Here is a 15,680-nt window from a genome sequence, read left to right on the forward strand (position 1 = left end):
AGTCTCTGCTGAACTTGATCTAGACCCATGTGCACTGGTAACTGGCACAGTTGCAGGAATCCAGAAGCTGTTTTAGTCTGCAGTCTGGCTTAAATTTTTATGTCTGTTTGTGGTGTCCCCTTTTCCGATATTTAAGTGGCAAGGTCTTAAACTGTGGATGCTAATAGATTTAAAATTAAGTTATATTCTGAAAAATGACTGTAAAAATGGCACTATGGAATTCCATGTTTACTGTCCCTGAGTGGGTCTAGATCAAATTTCTTGGTGCAGAAGTAAAAGGATGCTGACAGTTGGAAAAAACACCACAAACTCATTCTGGGATCTGGAAGCCAAGCTGTGTTCTTTCAGTCTCACACATCAGCACTGGTAAAAAATACATTCTTCAACTGGAACTTACCATATTAAAGCATTCTGTCGGTGATATGTGAGCCAGAATGGAATCCAGGTCTCACACTCTCAGGCTCTGTTTACAATGCCCTGCAGCCCAGACTACTGAGGTGTCAACTACAGAGTACACCAACGTGTGGCATGCAAACTGCCCCACTTGGATGATACTGGTGCAAACTAAAAAGTACCTAGTTTGTGCTGTAGTGTTTTGGAAGCACTACATTACTGTGAAGTAAACATCTTTTAGTTTGCACTAGCAGCATCCACACAGGGCAGTTAGCGTGTCCCTCTTTGGTGAGCTCTGCAGTTCACAGCCCTGTAGTTCACTGTGGTGCCATGTAGACAAGCCCTTTGATGTTTTGGCCTTGTATAGCTAACAGGAATAAAACGTAATAATGGTTCACTTTTGTCAGAAATGTCAGCCAGTTGTGGTCTGAATATACACAGGTAACAGATCTGATGAGTGAGTCACTCTTTTGACTATTACCACAATTCAAGCCTGTCCATTCCCCTGATTACATGTACATTGAGTGTGTGGGTCATAAAGCTGCACCGTTAGATAGAGCTTTATTGAGGGGTGGTTGAAAGTTATGGACTCTTACTGATACCTATATTTCAACTGCACTGTGATGCTTTTATATCACAGTGTGACTGCTTTGATGCTAAGGAGGTGAAATCAGAACTGTCCAACCTAGGAAATTTGTTTCAATATATGGAACCAAGGTCTGGGTGATGTCATCATTAATTGTTAAAAAATTAAAGTCTAACTCCTAGGTAAACACAAATACAGCACACAATGTAATGAGATTTTCTACTCTATCAACCAACAAAAATACAAAAAAACCCCAATCTTTAACTTTGCTTAATCACCCTGCAAATACATTTTATGCCCTGCCATTTTATCCATGGCTATTATGCATTCTCTGTTGATCTGTTATAGTATTTTAGTTAATTATATACAACAAATGAGTCTTGCATTGTTATGTAGAAGGTCAGAACCTGAAATTCTACTGATTAAGTCATTTGACATTTTCATTCTTCTCAAAAGATTATCGCATATTGAAATCTTTGCCCCAGTTACTTTTATAGTTAAAATATTATGAATCAGATTTAATCTTTTGGTTTAAAAAACAAAATGTTCAATTTTTCTCTCATGTTGCATAAGAATCAAGAGATGTTTTTTGCAAGTGAGCAAGTTCTGAAAAATCAGCCGTACCTAGTATCGGTGAGTTTAAAAGAACTGGCTACCTAAATCCTACCGATGAAAGAAATAATTACTTGCCAGATGATTTCTCTGTTGATTTCAGGCTGTTCATATATGGTCTTTTGGAAAATGATTATTCTGTGGCTTTCTAGTCTAAAAACCCAATCTTTATTAATATATTTCTGTTTATACTGACCTTATTTCAAAACTGCGGTATGTGTGAATTATAATCCGACTGCAAAAACAAAACAAAATTTAAAATGGAGATGATGGAATAAATATCCTACATTTATTCGCACTTCCACTTTTTAAATAGCAGAAGCATGATAGTGGCCAGCACTTGTTAATTTCATACCTATTAAAGATCTTATGTGTCTTCCTAAGAGACCTCAGAATAGGTTGCAGTACTCCAAGCTATATTATTTCCACTGGAAATACAGTAGAACCTCAGAGTTACCAACACCTCGGGAATGGCGGTTGTTCATAACTCTGAACAAAACGTTATGGTGGTTCATTCAAAAGTTTACAACTGAACATTGTCTTAATACAGCTTTGAAACTTTACTATGCAGAAGAAATAATGCTGTTTAAACATGAAAAAAGCATGGAAACAGTTTCCTTACCTTGTCAAATCTTTTTTTTTAAACTTTGCCTTTATTTTTTTTAGTAGTGTACGTTTAACACAGTACTGTACGCTATTTGCCATTTTTTTGTTTGTTTTTTGTTTGTTTTTATTTCTGCTGCCTGATTTTGTACTTCCGGTTCCAGATGAGTGTGGTTGACTGGTCAGTTCATAACTCTGGTGTCCGTAACTCTGAGGTTCTACTGTAGCTGATTATGGCTCTGGTGTCTGGCAGTAGTGGGTGATGGCTTCCCATAGCACATCTCTGCTGTTCTGCTCATTGAATTGATTATTTCTCTGTTAACATTATGAACAGTTAGAAAATCATTGATTGTTTCACTTCTAAATTACTACTGAATAATACTCTGTAGCCTTAAATACTCTGTGTTTGTGGGCAGTGGGGGAGGAGAAGAGAATTAAAAGTTTGGTATAAACAGAAAACAGAGGACTTTTTCATTGATCTGGTGTATTCTTGGTCTTTGCAAATGGAAAAATAATTTTCTTTGTCTTTCATTACTATATTAATGCACATCTGTATCTTGGTTTATTTATTGTGCACAGGGCACAGTGTCATATAAAGAACAGGAGTACTTGTGGCACCTTAGAGACTAACAAATTTATAAATTTGTTAGTCTCTAAGGTGCCACAAGTACTCCTGTTCTTTTTGCGGATACAGACTAACACGGCTGCTACTCTGAAAAGTGTCATATAATGCATTCTTTTTGTATAGCTAGTGTGTGGACTTTTTAGCTAGTGCCAAATAAGCTAATTATTGTTAAGGGGAAAATGTTCTTTAAGTCCATTAATCTGGTGCAGTAAGATCTTCCTACATGCATATAGTAAATAGCAATAATAAATTACATTTGCTGATTAAACACAAGCTACATTAAAATTTTTATATACTTTTATATATTTCATCATGTTCTAGTTAATCTTTTTAAAGTTTGACTAGAAATACATTTTATTTTTATATTGGTTGTTCAAATATCTATATCTAGATCTAGATATAGATATAAACAGAGGCAGTTATTTTAAATTGTAGAGTATATGCTCACTAAGAAAATGGGATAAATAAAGTTTTTTCTCCTAAAAGATTTAGGCTAGGATACTAATTATATGTTAAACTTATTAAACCAAATTCATTCCTTGTTTAAGTATTGAAGTCACTGGATTAATATAAATTAGTGAATTATAGCTGTACTGAGTTTGATCTGGTCTGTTTTTACATCCTGAATGTTGCTCAACCTTTAAATATATAAAGTTGTATAAGGTTGTTAATATTTGTCATAGATTAATGTGGAAAGTCAAGTAGTCTTATCCTAATTTCTGTTTAAAGATTGTTGTGAAATTGAGGGGAACTGTACCTGCAGTAACGTTCTCTCTGTCCTAATGAATTTATTTTCTTAGGTGAATGATTTTTCCTCTTCCAGTCTAAATTTAGATTTTGTTCTCTTGTAAATTTTTGTGGGGGGAAACCTATTTGTCAGAAACTCTTAATCGTTAGTCCCAAATTGAATCTGCTGTTTCTTACGCTCAGTCTTGACACAGTATTTAAAATTTGCATAATTTCAATATGACTCTAAAGCAATGGCATGTTGATTTTTGATCTGCTGAATCTTTGGTGTTCTGGTCTGCTTTATTTTATAATATATACACACACAATTTGTATTCTTGGTCTCTTTCTGCACAAAATATTAATTTTGTTTTCCCCCCCATTACTTAGCATTCGTACTTCATTACTCCTGATCTAACTGGATTGCCAACAATCCCAGAAAGTGTAAGTATGGTTTTTTTTTTAAAATATCTAACCAGCAGTGTTAACCTTGTTCGATGGGTGTGGCTGAATTAAATTTGTAGTTATGGTCTATGGCTGGGCCTACAAAGTTAGAGCCATATACTGCTTTCTACAGAAGATCTCATACTGGTGTCAATCAGAGGTTTTTACAAAGAATGAGGGGAGAATACAGCCTTTGTCTAATAACAGAATCTTTAGTTAGTGAAAGAACTGCTGCATTGAGCATCATCCAGTGATAAAGAATTATACAAGGTATTTTTATGTCTACCACTATTTCTGTACATTGTTTGAACATTTGCACATTCAGTTACCCAATTTGTGTGTGCATTTATGGTAATTATATATACAAATCATGCCTGCCACTTATGCACCTGAGTTATTTGAATATCTGGCCACCCAAAATTGCATAATTAAATGCCAGAATTAACATCCCATTGAGATGAATGGAAGCAATTTATTTTTCTGAGTGCTGTTGTTTCAAGCTACCTAAGACACACGTGTTCACATTTGGAAGGTCATCTTGACAGCTCTAATGGTTAAAAGATTTTTTTTTGTTTAAATGAAGGTTTGCATTCTACAGAATTCAAATGTGTGATGGAGGCCAGATAAATACATTAAGCAGGCTGTAAATGTAGTGTCTGTGATCTTCAAGTGTGTGCTTGACTGCATGTTTAATAGCTAGCCATTGAACGCGTAGCTTATTTAAATAGACCACCTTCTTTAAATCTTGCATTTAAATGTGGGATCAAGGGCATTCATGCTATAGCTGGCCATTTGCTACAGTTTTGAAATTATGATATCCCCCCCCCCCCCCCCCGCCCAGAAAATTAAGTCTGCTCGGTGGCATGAAGAAATTATGTGATGCACATACCAGAATATTGATTCACTAAAGTATTTCAAATCTGTGCCTGCGGTTGATAGATGCTGTGATTGTTGTGAAAGTAATGCAGTACATTTTTATACTGTTCATAGGAAGGAAAGAAAATGGAAGTAGAGGTGCCTTTCTCTACCCTCTCTTTCCCACTCATTCCATTTGTAACTGTGTCCCATCCTTTCAGTCTAAGAAGTAATAAGAAGCTATGATTTTACATGGGGAGTAAATAGATGGGGGCAAACAGTAGTAAATTAATAATAAACTCTAGTCCACTAATTCTTTGCTGTGAAGCTTAAAGTATTGCAATGAACATTTACATTTTATATTTTAAAATATAAATAAATCTGACAATTTTTAGCAAATAAATAAATAAATCTATATAGCAATATAGAGTGCTTTATTGAAGTGAAGAGCTAGATATACCTTTTGACTGTTCTGCAGCTTTAGCAACACAGAACCACGATATAAATAAGATGCTATGCAGCTAGTCCTTGGTAAATTAGAATCAATCCAGTCATTGTGGCACACATCTCTCTCAGATGGGGTATTAACATGCTGTTCAAGAGCCACGGTTCCTTTCTCCACACAACAGTTTGGGTCCTAGCAGCCCCTGCCTTCATCTCTTTCACCAGCTCTGAGCCCTGATGCCCTGGGGGCCAGGCATTACTTTTTAGGCCTTCTCCTGGGATTTATTCAGTATGCCCCAATTTATGTGAAATTGGGCCTTTCACACAGTTGCATCCTCATGCTTTGAAAATGTCAAGGCCTTACCTTGCAATTTTTACTCACTCGCCTTTCTCTACCCCACACCCCAAAGTACAATCACAAGGGAGAAGGTGACCATTCTTATCCAAGCAAAATGTAAACAAATGTTTATTTATTTAAGGTTTATTTGCAGTATTACCCCAGTTCTGGTGCACAGGAATTTCCCCACTCTCTTTCCTGCCCGGTGCGGTCTGGCAGTGATCTTGCTCCGCTACCCCTTAGAGGGGGTGATTGTGTTTGGCATCTTTGTCACATGAAGGGAGGTAATGGCAGAGGGTCTCAGCATCTTCTCTCATCCCCCCCAGTACACTGAGGGCACAGCACCTGTGGGCCAACCAGTAGAGTTGAGAGTAACATTAATCATCATGCCCCTGATCTTTTTGGCATTATGAGAGCCTGGCAGAGTAGCACACTCTGATGTCATAGCTAGACCAAGGGACAAATTCTACACGTATGGAATTGCAAGAAACCTGAAATAGGGGGGAAGGTTTGACCATACAATTGGTTGGGGGTGGTGGAATGTGAGATGGACATCAGGAAGAAACCCTCCCTGCACTCTGAGCCCCCTGGCTGGCCAGTGATAGTTGCTTTCCTGTTCAGTGTAGGACCTGTGAAATTAAGACTCACCGTCCCTGACCATGCAATCTGAGACACCCACCCCCCTGTAATTAGTGAACCATGAGGGCAGACACTGGGCCACACCATCCGTAGAGGCTGGAGAAGCCTAACTGACAGCTGAGAGTCCCATTTGGGTTCCTTGTTCCCACCAACCATGGCATACCCTAAACCGTGGGACTCAGCCCTTTATGGAGTAAATGGTTACCCTGTATAGGTACTGCCAATGGCCAGCTGTCAGGATGAAATTAAGGCAGCTGTCTAGTCAGATCCATTCTACCATTTCACATTAATAAAAATACTAGTAGCTGAAAGCCCGTGCTGTTACACAGGTGTAATACATAGTCATGCATATAAAAGCTGAAAATGACTGAGAACTTAAAAAAATTGACAGTGACAGACCATAAATCCCAGGTAGTGATGGTGTGTGTGGTTGTGTTCATTTTCATTTGGTGGGGGTGGGATTGTGCTGGAGATTTGTGTTGTTTCGTGCAGGTGGCAGATCAGAAGTGTGTACTGCGGTGAGGGGTTATATATATATTTTAGTTATTGTATGTGCTGGTTCTGTTGTTGTGTGGGTGATTCTGCAGAACAATGGCAGCTGGGCCAAATAATCCACCATCTGTGTAGTCTCCTTCATACAACCAATGATATTGTTGTGTGCATATTAGCTATAGAGTAAGGCTAATGATTGGTTGAGTTACCACTGGTATCACAATGGTCAAAGACTCTTGGCATGGTATACATACATGCCTTACTGTAGCTGGATGCCACATGGGAATAATTTGTGATGTCAAAATGGCTGAGAACGTACAAATTTGACAGTAACAGACTGAGAATCCCAGTGATGACTGAACCTGGTGATATTCTGAACAAGAAGTGCCCTTAGCAACACTTGTAGCTGTTTCCAATGCTTCCAACTGACTCAACAGACATTTTAGGCTTCAGAGTGACATATATTGACACACCTGGAGTCTTATTATACAGATTAAACTTCTTGGTTTATACATTAATGAGGAGGAATTTACTAACGAGACAAGGTGAGTGAGTTTATATCCGGGCCAACTTCTGTTGGTGAGAGAGACAAGCTTTCAAGCTTACAGAAGTTGGTCCAATAAAAGATATTACCTCCCCCACCTTGTCTCTCTAATATCCTGGGACCAAGATGGCTACAACAACACTGCATACAATGAGGAATTTACTAGTTTAATTTACTACGGTTGGTACTAAGTCTTTGTGAATGCTTTTGTAAATATTTTACAAAGCAATGCATTTTAAAAATTTTTAATTTATATTCACCTAAGGCCCAGGATGCATTCATACTAAAAACCCAAAATATAAATAAAAATTAATAGCTGTTTTACACGGAACTAGCACATATTGTTCCAAAGTTTCCATGTTTCCAAATTTGTTGAAAATACAAAGTTCCTCTCCACCCAGAAGGATAAGTAAATATACAAAATGAAGAGACGATCTTAAAGTTAATTTTACTTTGTGTTTAAAATGGCAAGGAATTTTGTGAATGCAGATATTTAATGAACAGACGTTTCTCTGGCAGGATTGATTTTCATTTGTATTGTAAGAGATTTTATAAATAATGTACAAAATGTTCCACTCAATTACCGTTGTTAATATATGTTAACATTTCTTTTTTTATTTATTTAAACAGAGAAATCTTACTGAATATTTTGTTGCTGTGGATGTGAACAACATGATGCAACTTTATGCCAGTATGTTGCATGAGAGACGAATCATTATTACCTCTAGCAAACTAAGCACTGTAAGTACTTCACACATCTCCTTTTAAGTAGAATATATTGAGCATTTCATAAAAAGACCTACAGACCTCTGCAGATTTAGATATGTTCCATGTGTACTTGTAAGACAATATCTACATACTTTTTTGATATATGGTTTTAATCTGGCTCTTGAAGTACAAAAGTCTGATTTATATAAGACCTACTCAGATACATTAAGTCAGGTTAATTATTTTTTCTTATCAGGAGATGAGAGTTCTTTAACTCTCCAGAGTTCATTTCTGTGCCTGCTACCCTATAAAGAATTCTTAAGGGCTATTATAAGATCTTTATTATTCACTTGTGGCTTATTCCATTGGAGCTACTTGAAGGAAATCAAGAGGCCATGATAATAGCTGCTATCCTAACCAGGTAATAGGTAGATTCATCTTTGTTGCAGAGTAGTGGTTTGGGGTATATACTGTAATAGCTCTGATTTGGAACAGCTCTTGTGGCTGATAATAATTTACAACTCAAAATAGCATTTTTATTACAGGTTTTAGGGTACTACCCACATTGAAATGTTTTTCCTTATGTCAGTATAGACTGGAGAAATGAAAGAATGTCTATGTTTGGTTACAAAAACATATCTAAATATTTAGATATTCTTTTGTTTTAAATGTTGAGATTTTCTTATAGTTTGCATGCTTGAGAGGTTAACTCAGGTTGCAAGTGACTATAATTTTACAAACCAATTTGTGTTATAGTATTTATTTGTCATTTAGTAGCTTTAAACTTTTGTTAAAACTCAGTCACAGAAAATCCTTTTATTTCTTTTAAGCAGTGCTGGATAAAGCCTTTTATCTGACACATTTTTCATAGTAGTAATTCAACATTACTAAATTTACTAAAGAGTAAATGAACAGTTTTCCTTGGGAGCAGGATTTAGATGCAGTTTTAAAAACACAATTCGGAGCAACTTTTCAGAGATATACAGATGTTCTATTTTGTTTCTAAAAACAAATTTCTATGTTATGTAATATTTTTTGTGATCTCAGAGAATATATGGTATATAAAGTTTAATTTAAATTCCATTGAGCCAAAAAGGAAATTTTGTGGGGTGGGGAAAACCCTGTGTTGCGAAAGGATGCTAGTAAGTAGCAGCAGTTCCTACAATTAAAAAAGAAAAAGAAAACATCACAAGTCCCCAAATGTACAACTTGTTGTGTGGGCTGCTGCATCGTGCAGAGTCCCACGTGACTTTAGTGGGTCTTAATGCAAGCACATCAGTTCGCATGCCTCAAGGTGCAGGAGCAGAGCCAAGCTAAATAACCCATAAATAGTTTGTTATTGAATGAGTGATGTGCAGCTTTTAGAAAGCAGTTGATGATGTAAGTACTGTAAGCTTGCAAAAAAAAATTATTCTATTAAAATCCCAGTGCCTTTGACTTTTAAAAGCTAGATCTTTTCCTTTAAATTCAGACTAGGCTAGAATCTCCCATTTCAATCATACATTCCAAGATTTATTTCAGTTTATCTAAAATGCATCCATCAAGAGTAGTGCATGTACAAAACTTATCAATAAAAGTTAAACAATAAACAGTTTTAACTGATGTCCAAACGCAAAGTCCTCCCAGCCTCCCCTACCCCAAACCAACATTTCACATCATCTGCTTCCCATCACTTCACCCATCCTCCCTCCCTGAAAAAGCCTAGGAGACCAGATGAGCATCACACCATGAACAACAAATTTGGACTTTGTCAAACCAATGAGGGAAGAGACTTCTAAAATGGTTGCTCCTTCACAGAAAACACCTTGATCCTCACCCTCTAGGCTGAACAAACTCTGACCTATATTCTGAAGTCCAGAGGAGGTGGACAATACATAGAATTAAGCCATTTTTGCAGCTCACCAATCCAGCTGCGTGCTTGGTCCCTGATAAGAGATATAATAGCCATAAGGGTGCAATAAATAGCCCCAGTGATGCTCTAGGAGAAGAGATGTGTAGGAGTCACTGTGGTGTTCCTTATACCCCTACAAGAATCCTGTATTAGTCAGTTAAACTAGGTTTAAGTCTGCTTTGTGCTGGAAAGCTTAATGGGATGTATAATCTGACCTGTTTTTGCCTAGCTCCCTCCCATTTAAGACCAGGGCTGTTAGCCTTCATATCTCAGTTGATCTCAATGGCATAGTAAGACACTGTGACCCAGGAACCTCTTAGTTCCAACTGGCAGGGGGCACATAGGGACTACAGGAATCTCCTGAGTCTGGTATGAACATTCTAGTTCACCAAAGAATGTCATGTGAGGTCTCGAATAAAAGCCAGTATCACATGCATCATCAGTATCACTGTGAAATGCATGTGCAGATGTTGTGCAAGGAATTATGTGTATATATACAGAAAATATGTTCTTAATATCTGTGTCTAGGAACTGGTCAGCAGCAAAGGTGCAAAACAGATTTTCTGTCAGACAACAGATGTATTTCCATATATCTTTTTACATGTACATTGAGTATGGTTTTGTTCACAATGGGGCTCCTATCACCAGTCTGAACTGAATGCAGATGAAGGATTGTGAGCACTTCAGAAAGAAACTAACTGAGGGAGAGGGGGAGAGAACCTTATCTGGAGGTGCTCTTCAAAGGTTTGCTCTATTATATTTGGGGGGCAAAGAAAACACCCCTATCGTCCTTCACTGAGAAAGTAAATGTGCAACGAGTTTGCTTCGTGACAAAGGGGTCTCAGCCAGGATTGTTTGAAAACATTGTAGAGAACTTTGGGTGAAAAAAACTTCTTTAGACAGTAGGTTAACCTGTTACACCTCTACCCCGATATAACGTGACCCGATATAACACGAATTCGGATATAACGGCGTAAAGCAGCGTTCCGGGGGGGCGGGGCTGCGCACTCCAGTGAATCAAAGCAAGTTCGATATAACGCAGTTTCACCTATAACGCAGTAAGATTTTTTGGCTCCTGAGGACAGCGTTATATTGGGGTACAGGTGTACTTTGAATTTAGTCTCTAGAAAATGGGTCATGATTTTGTTTTATATGTAACCATTTGTTTCTAATATTTTTACTCTCTATCACTTGAATCTCGGTTTTTTGATAATAAACGTATTATTGTTTTTACTATAAATGTATCTAAGTGCTGTGGTACTAAGCAAAGTGATGATTCTGAGTTGAATCTTGCAAGCTGGTGTGTACTGTTACTTTGGGAACTTCAGGCCTGTTAATTTTGTGAGTGTTCAGTGGATGAACCCTCAGGGCTTGGCATGTGCCTGTTGCTACCTGTACAGGGAGAACAAGGCCTGCGGGGGTCTGGACGGGACGAGCAGCTGTATTCTGAACTATCTGAAGTTTCTGATCAGTTTTAAGATGCAGCGTCATAAAAATTGCATTGCAATAATCCACTAGTGAAGTGACATAGATACTATGGTGAAATCTTCACCAGAAAGAAAATGTTGCAGTCTCTTGACCAACTATAGGTGAAAAGATATTCTTGTTCAGATAGCGATCGAGGCCATCTCAAAACAGCTTAAGATAAAATAAAATCCCCAAGTTGTCAACTCGAATAACAGATCGCAGACAAATTCCCATGAATGAGGGAGCTGATATCACTTCCTCAGTTTCTTCTGGTTATTTTTCCCAACCTACCAACAATATCAGAGTCTTAACTGGATTAAATTTTAGTCATCTAGCCCATTTCCAAGGCACAGTACTGGCAAAGACAATGTTTCCTCTGAATTTTCTTTGTGCTGAGTGGGCTATAAACTCCATTGAGTGTTACATTTTTGTCCTTGGGCAAACTTACAATTTATTATTAAGGACAAAAAAAAAAGAAAGAGGGAGAAATCCCTCACAGAATTGTGTGAGAGCATACAAAGTGGATTGCAATTGCTTTTTAGAAAGATTACATTCTATTGTATAAATGAGTATTTCAGGACTGTTTAAAGTATGGATTATGTAAATGTGTAGTTAAGGACTTTAAAAAATGCGTACTACAATAGAGTATCATGTATGTGTGTGTCCAGGGAGTTTTAAAGACATGTATTATTGTGCAGTAGTGTGCCAATAGTTGAACAGTCAGTTGGAATGTGTGAGATCTTCTTCCACATCTAGTAGCGATGACATCCATAATTAAGTTATGAGCTGTTGCTGACAATAATTTTGTTCGGAATTCTTAAATTCAATCATGAAACTCAGGACCATGTATGAAACTAAAAATATCACATTTGGCATTTGTTGGTACTCTGGATAACTGTACTCACAAACAAAACCAATTTTTGCCATGTTCATGCAATAATTAATGATAATACAAAAAAGGAAAAAAGTCCCATTACTGATATTTGAAAATTGGCTACTGTAATTGTTACCGAAGGTATTTTAGGAACATCTGTGTCACATTCAGGAGCCTCAGCCCTTGAGGGAGCTATCCTACCATCTCCTCCTAGGAGCTCCTATCTCCCCCAACCCCACTCCTTATCCCTCCCTGTTGGCACTGAGAAGTGGGTGCTGAGATGCCCTGTCCTGCCAAGGGGGAAAAGCCCATCTGCTACCTACATCCTATTTCTGCAAGTGCTGCTCATTGGGGGTAACTTTTTTTCTTGCTGTCCCCTGTCCCTGGGATTTTCCCCTCTGCCACTCTCAGGCAGCACTTCTCCTTCTTTCTTAACCGTGGCTCCTACCCCATCCCCGATTTTGCCTATCTGCCTCTCTCTTTTCTCTGCTTCCACCTGTTTGACTCCCCTGCACATACAATTTGACTTCCCTGCATAAATTCAGGCCATCCCTCCCCTCCAATTTGCTCTCTCTGTACTCTGGTTGCCCCCATTAATAGCAGGGAGCCAATTTTAGTTCTGAGTGACGGAAGAATCGGCAGTGGCTTCAGCAAATGTTACTGAGCATGCTCCGATTGCCCAACCAGGATCAATAACAGCAAAGTAGCAAATCATGCCAGGGAGCAGTTTGTGCCGCTACACCACCTGTGCTTCCAGCTATGTGACGTGTGGTGGATACAGAACAGTTGCTTGGCTGTGCATGCATGCAGTTTACAGGGAATGTTGGGCAAAGGACTTGGTAAATTGGTCAACCGCACTAGTGAGGTCTGATAAAATAGAGATATAGAGTTGAGTGTCACTGACATAGGACTTCAGTACACATTGCCTCCCCATCTCCCATAACAGCCTCTCTTACAAATTGAACAGGAGTGGTGGTAGAATTACTTACTGCTGTACTGTGCTGTTTATATATATATATATATATAAAAATTATCTAAATTATTCTATCAAAACTATTTTCAATAGTTAAGAATGATTACATTTGCTTTTTGGTGTGATTAATACATTGCTTCACTAAAATGGTTGATTGCTGGGTTTAAATATGCATGTGTATTAATAAAAATATTCCAAATAAACAAACAGTCTCTATTTGAGTGATGTGTATGCTAGATTTTGTTCTCTTGGCTATTGCATGTATAAAATAATATTTTGTTGACTGTGCTGAAAAGGTATCCTTTTGATATTCCTTTATTAAATTTTGATTCTTAAGCAAATTTATCTTTCAAAGGTAGTGATATCAAATGCATTTTATTGTTAAGGGAGTTGTCCCTTATTTTTGGGGTTAACTCAATACCAAGTGTTTATGACAGTTCATGAAGACTGGGTTGTGATGTCACTTTCAAGTTATCAGCTCTGTTTCGGTTCACTATCTCAGGGCAGTAAGGACTGATAACAAAAGGCATAATTCAAGGCTTCTCTCAATCTCTCCTTATCCTTCTTTTGAGGGGGATGCAAAATTACTTGAATATATCTGGAAAAAAATTCTTTTAAGCTAGCACTTCTCTGCTATAAATTTGATGTGTTTGTTGTATTCAAGATAAAGGACTGGCCCTGGCATGAAAGCAAGAGAAAAATACAATATTGCGTTTATAAAGAAGGTTTACTTTGAGGGAGGGAGTATATAGAAGAGAGCGTTGAATCATTAAGTTATCAATTAGCCTTTTTAGTTGGTGACTGGACCATTTGCATTTTTAATCTAATTTGTTCTAATAGGTTTAACTCAGTGAGACGCTTGCATTTCATTCCCAACCAAGCAGGCTTCTGTTTTGTATGCATCTTTTCATAATTGCAACTCTGTTTACTCTTTTGCATGTTTCTATAACTGATTTGCTATGGTTATTCTTCTATTTTTAAAAAACTCCCTTTGCTTGAATCTTAATAGCAATCTGCATGGCGAGCACAAAAAGGTGTAGGTGGAAATTTCCCTGCACTAGTTCTATTATAGCTTCATGGCCATTATTTGCCCTAGCTGTTGACTCTTTTACTAGTACAGCTTTCCAACTCCCTTTAATAATATGCTTGTCATCAACCTTGCAGCTTGCTTGGGGCTTAGTGTTAGAGTGGGCTAGATTCACCTCGCCTGAGGATCATGTTCTGTAAGATCTGTTTGTAGCAAAAACTACAATTTGTAGCTTTTGAACAGGTATCTATAAAAGAAAAACAAATTACGTTTTGGAATGAGTGAATGAAACAACGTGTGGGATATATTCACAGAGGTGATTTTTGTTGTTTCACTTTAACTGAATAAGGAGGACTGGTCTTAGATGTCATGTTAAAATATTGAATATTTTCGTATATTAGTATTTTAGCATCCACTGCTATATTTGTATGAATTGTTTTATTAATTAAATGGGGATATAATAGTTTTAATGCAGTTTATTTTTTATTCAATGTTTGCATAAATTATTAAGCTAGTGTGGAAAGCTTTTCTGGTAAGGCTGAGCTAGAACATTGATTTTATGCATGCTGTAGACAGGCCCTAGATGTTTAGGCCCCAAGTGAACCTGCTGTGGTAGTCTACCAGAACATCATACCATACTCTCATGTATTCAAAGCAAAGGAATAAATCATGATTTTACAACAGTGCATCAGTTGACTTATTGCTGTTTTGTGACCGGAGGTAGGAAGGATTGCTGTTTAAAGCCATGTCATCGGTTCTCAAGTCAGTCAAGCATGAAGGCTTGTCATATGCCTCTATAATTGTACCTCACCAGACTTTCTCTAACTAGTCAGCTGGGGCTGTGCATTTTGTCTCAAACACCCGGCTGGCCAGCGTCTGACAGGAGCTTTCTCATCATGCTGTCAGTAATATGTTAACTAGAGTGTATCTTTTGTGGCCTATGTGGCAGGTGGAAAGGAAGCTTCACTTTAAAGCAGATGTCTAAATGTTATCTCCATTTTGACCAATATTTGTTTTAGCTAATACCAGCCTGATAAGTCTGTAAGCACTGTAGTTAAAATTTTGACTTCACTGTCTGTGAGCCCTTTCTGGAGAAGCTTACATATAAAGGAATGCACTAGGAATTCTTCCATTATGTTAATAATAAATGCAACTATTTTTTGTAGGTATTTGACTGTGGGCTTTTCCTTGCTTATATGCAAAGAAAGCAGCCCCACTCAGTCACTGAATACAGCATAGTTACTTGGATTGAATGGGGTCTTTAGAATCTTGTTGAGTCCGTATGGATTACTTTTACCCATTACATTCTATTCAGCTCCCTTGCCTTGACAGTCATAGTATCTATAGTCAACCAGGGACTAGGAAGACCAGACGACTCCTTTGAGGATGTGATGCAGCTGACCAGCTGGTAGGAATGCAAAGCACAGTCTCCTTAACTTA

At 37.6% G+C, this 15,680-nt stretch overlaps 1 protein-coding gene across 1 annotated transcript in view; it reads left to right on the forward strand.

Moving 5' to 3' along the window:
* The window catches only part of DENND1B (DENN domain containing 1B), a 276,366-nt gene that overhangs the window by 144,807 nt on the left and 115,879 nt on the right, over nucleotides 1-15,680 (forward strand). Inside the window, exons 8-10 of the mRNA XM_065409672.1 lie at nucleotides 1,553-1,612; nucleotides 3,936-3,989; nucleotides 7,931-8,041. Of these exons, the coding sequence (XP_065265744.1) occupies nucleotides 1,553-1,612; nucleotides 3,936-3,989; nucleotides 7,931-8,041 (225 nt within the window). The remainder of the gene's footprint in view (nucleotides 1-1,552; nucleotides 1,613-3,935; nucleotides 3,990-7,930; nucleotides 8,042-15,680) is intronic.

This window comes from Emys orbicularis, chromosome 8 (assembly GCF_028017835.1).
Source record: "Emys orbicularis isolate rEmyOrb1 chromosome 8, rEmyOrb1.hap1, whole genome shotgun sequence".
Taxonomy (NCBI): Eukaryota; Metazoa; Chordata; order Testudines; family Emydidae; genus Emys; species Emys orbicularis.